At 34.2% G+C, this 2,606-nt stretch overlaps 1 protein-coding gene across 1 annotated transcript; it reads left to right on the forward strand.

The window, feature by feature from the left end:
* Window positions 1-260: 260 nt before the first annotated feature.
* Window positions 261-2,606, forward strand: LOC138372352 (uncharacterized). Its single transcript, XM_069337634.1, has 4 exons — window positions 261-455; window positions 1,749-1,838; window positions 1,944-2,061; window positions 2,364-2,606. Exons 1-4 carry the CDS (start codon window positions 261-263, stop codon window positions 2,516-2,518), a joined length of 558 nt encoding a protein of 185 aa, XP_069193735.1. The 3' UTR covers window positions 2,519-2,606.

Raw genomic sequence — 2,606 nt, forward strand, 5'->3', positions numbered from 1 at the left:
TTTGCAACATTGATGGTTTGCCAATATTTAGAAGTAAAAATGAAAGTTTATGGCCTGTTCTTTGTGCTATCAATAATGTCAAACCTATAAGAGTTTTCCCAGTAGTCCTCACATACGGAAGCTCTAAACCTAGTGATTTAGATTTTTTAAATGAATTCATTCAGGATTTGAAAAAAATTATGCACTATGGATTTTAAAATGATGACAAAACATTGCCAGTAAAACTAAAAGGAGTCATATGTGATGCCCCAGCAAAAGCAATGGTGAAGGCAATCAAACTCCACTCTGGCTACTTTGGGTGTGATAGATGTACCCAAGAGGGTGTTTGGAATGGAAGAATGACTTATCAACAAGTGAAAAATTTACAACTCATAACAGATGAAGATTTTCGTAATCAATCTAATTCTCAACATCACCATGGTAGATCACCATTCTGTGACTTAAATATAAATATGGTGAGTACTTTTCCCATAGACTATATGCATCAGATATGTCTTGGGGTTATGAAAAGGTTACTTCTTGCCTGGATACGAAATAAAAACGTAAAATTATGTGCTCGCCAAGTTGATGAAATTAGTCAGCGTCTAATTCAACTAACACAATTTGTGCCTATGCACTTTGCACGTAAACCTCGAAGTCTTTCAGAGGTTGATAGATGGAAAGCGACTGAATACAGGCAACTCCTTCTCTACACCGGTAAGATTGTACTGAAGGGAATCTTACCCAAAGAATTGTATGACCATTTCCTGACTCTGAGTGTAGCCATTTCTATTCTTGTATCACCTAAATTGATTCAGTTAAATTACAGCCAATATGCACATGATCTTTTGCTGTACTTTGTGTTAAAGGCTCGTGAGCTGTATGGTAAGGATTTTTTAGTGTACAATGTACACTGCCTAACACACATATCCTCTGATGCCAAAGAGTTTGGTAGTTTGGACAGATGTTCAGCATTTCCATTTGAAAATTACCTGCAGCAGGTTAAGAATATGGTTCGATCAAGTAAAAACCCTCTTGTTCAAATTGCAAAGAGGCTGAAAGAGATGCAGCATGCTCAAAGGATTTATACACCAAATACAGAACATAAAATATATACCAAGGCACCAAACAATGCCTATTTGCTGAATAATGAAACTTGCTGCCAAGTTTTGGACACTGTCAGTGACACCGATGAAAATGGAGACAGCATGTTCCTTTGCAGGGTATATTCGAGAAGTATACCTCTCTTTGAGAAACCTTGTAACTCCAAATTAATTGGAGCATTTAAGGTTCTTACTAGGAATTCATCCATGAAGGTGATTCCAGCAAGAAAACTAAACCGCACAGGTATGATGATCGAGACAGAAAGCGCAAATACTTTTCTGTCAATACTACATGACTTATGACAAGTACGTATTTAAATACTGTATCCATGCTTTAATAATAGTTTGAACTAATATTGTAAGTTAATGAGATTCACAATTTTGTTTTTTATTAAAGCTATTATCTTTTGACCAATATTTACCTGTTTAAAAATCCCATTACCCTGTATTTCATGAAAATTATTAATATTTTGAGAGCACATTAATAGATAAAACTGTATTAAGCCTTTTAGTCCATACATGGCAGCTACTGTTTATACCAACCGAAAATCATTTACAAATGTGGCTAATCTATGATTGACATAATCAAGTAAATCTATTACCAACTTTATTCTAATTTCTTTTTTTGGAGAGAACAACCCTTAATAAGATTTTTCAATTTTGTAGATGACATCTGAAAAGCGGTATGCAGTGGTAGGCTTCAATGATCGTAGTGTGGGTATCATCTCCACAACCTGGATTAAAAAATCTGATGATGTAAGCATTACTTTGAAACTAAAAAATTGCATATATTGAGTTGCTTTAAAAATATTCCAAATTAGTGCTAAAATTAGCATGTAACAGTTTATTTTGACTTTTCAGGAAACCATATTGTGCTGGTGGCCACGGAGCAGGCATACAGTTAGTGCCCAAAAGCACGAAAAGCCAGACACGACAAATTGGCGAGTGCATGTCGTATCAACAATCCTATCAACAACTGGTAGGTATTAAATTTATAATTATTAAGATTTAAGATACAAGACACCTATTCATTCATTCACCATAACTTTAACACTGCAGACAAAAACAGCATTATAATTATATTTTAATCACAAGATGGGTTTCCTCATAGCTACTTAAGACTTTTGTGCCCCAGTTATAAGTTCCAAATCATGTACGTTGTTTTATTAAACATCTCTTTAGGAAGCTGATTTAAGTTATTTCTTAGTGTTCACTACTCTACTAGGTAACGATAAATATATATCTCGCTGATATATTACTAATTATATTCAATTATTACAGATGATTTTGACGTTGCAAAACGAAGATGCTTAGCTGCGGAAGACACTTCAAATGTCGAAACTGAAGACGATATGGGCTATCCTCGACAACGAAAAAGGAAACCATGCTTCAAATATGAAGAAGAGAATTCCGAGAATAACAAACGTAAGCATTGATAACCTACTACAGTAATTTAAAAAAAATTTGCAACTTGAAAAATGCCATTCAATACATTAAACAATTTAAATAATTTCAGGCAATCAT

Source organism: Procambarus clarkii, chromosome 38, assembly GCF_040958095.1.
Source record: "Procambarus clarkii isolate CNS0578487 chromosome 38, FALCON_Pclarkii_2.0, whole genome shotgun sequence".
NCBI lineage: Eukaryota > Metazoa > Arthropoda > Malacostraca > Decapoda > Cambaridae > Procambarus > Procambarus clarkii.

What these genes read in the sequence shown, in the direction of transcription:
- LOC138372352 (XM_069337634.1), top strand. Translation starts at nt 261, where the DNA reads ATGGTGAAGGCAATCAAACTCCACTCTGGCTACTTTGGGTGTGATAGA. An exon ending in GGATTAAAAAATCTGATGAT is followed by an intron (nt 1,839 to 1,943) that starts GTAAGCATTACT and finishes TTGACTTTTCAG; the next exon opens with GAAACCATATTGTGCTGGTG. An exon ending in AACAATCCTATCAACAACTG is followed by an intron (nt 2,062 to 2,363) that starts GTAGGTATTAAA and finishes CAATTATTACAG; the next exon opens with ATGATTTTGACGTTGCAAAA.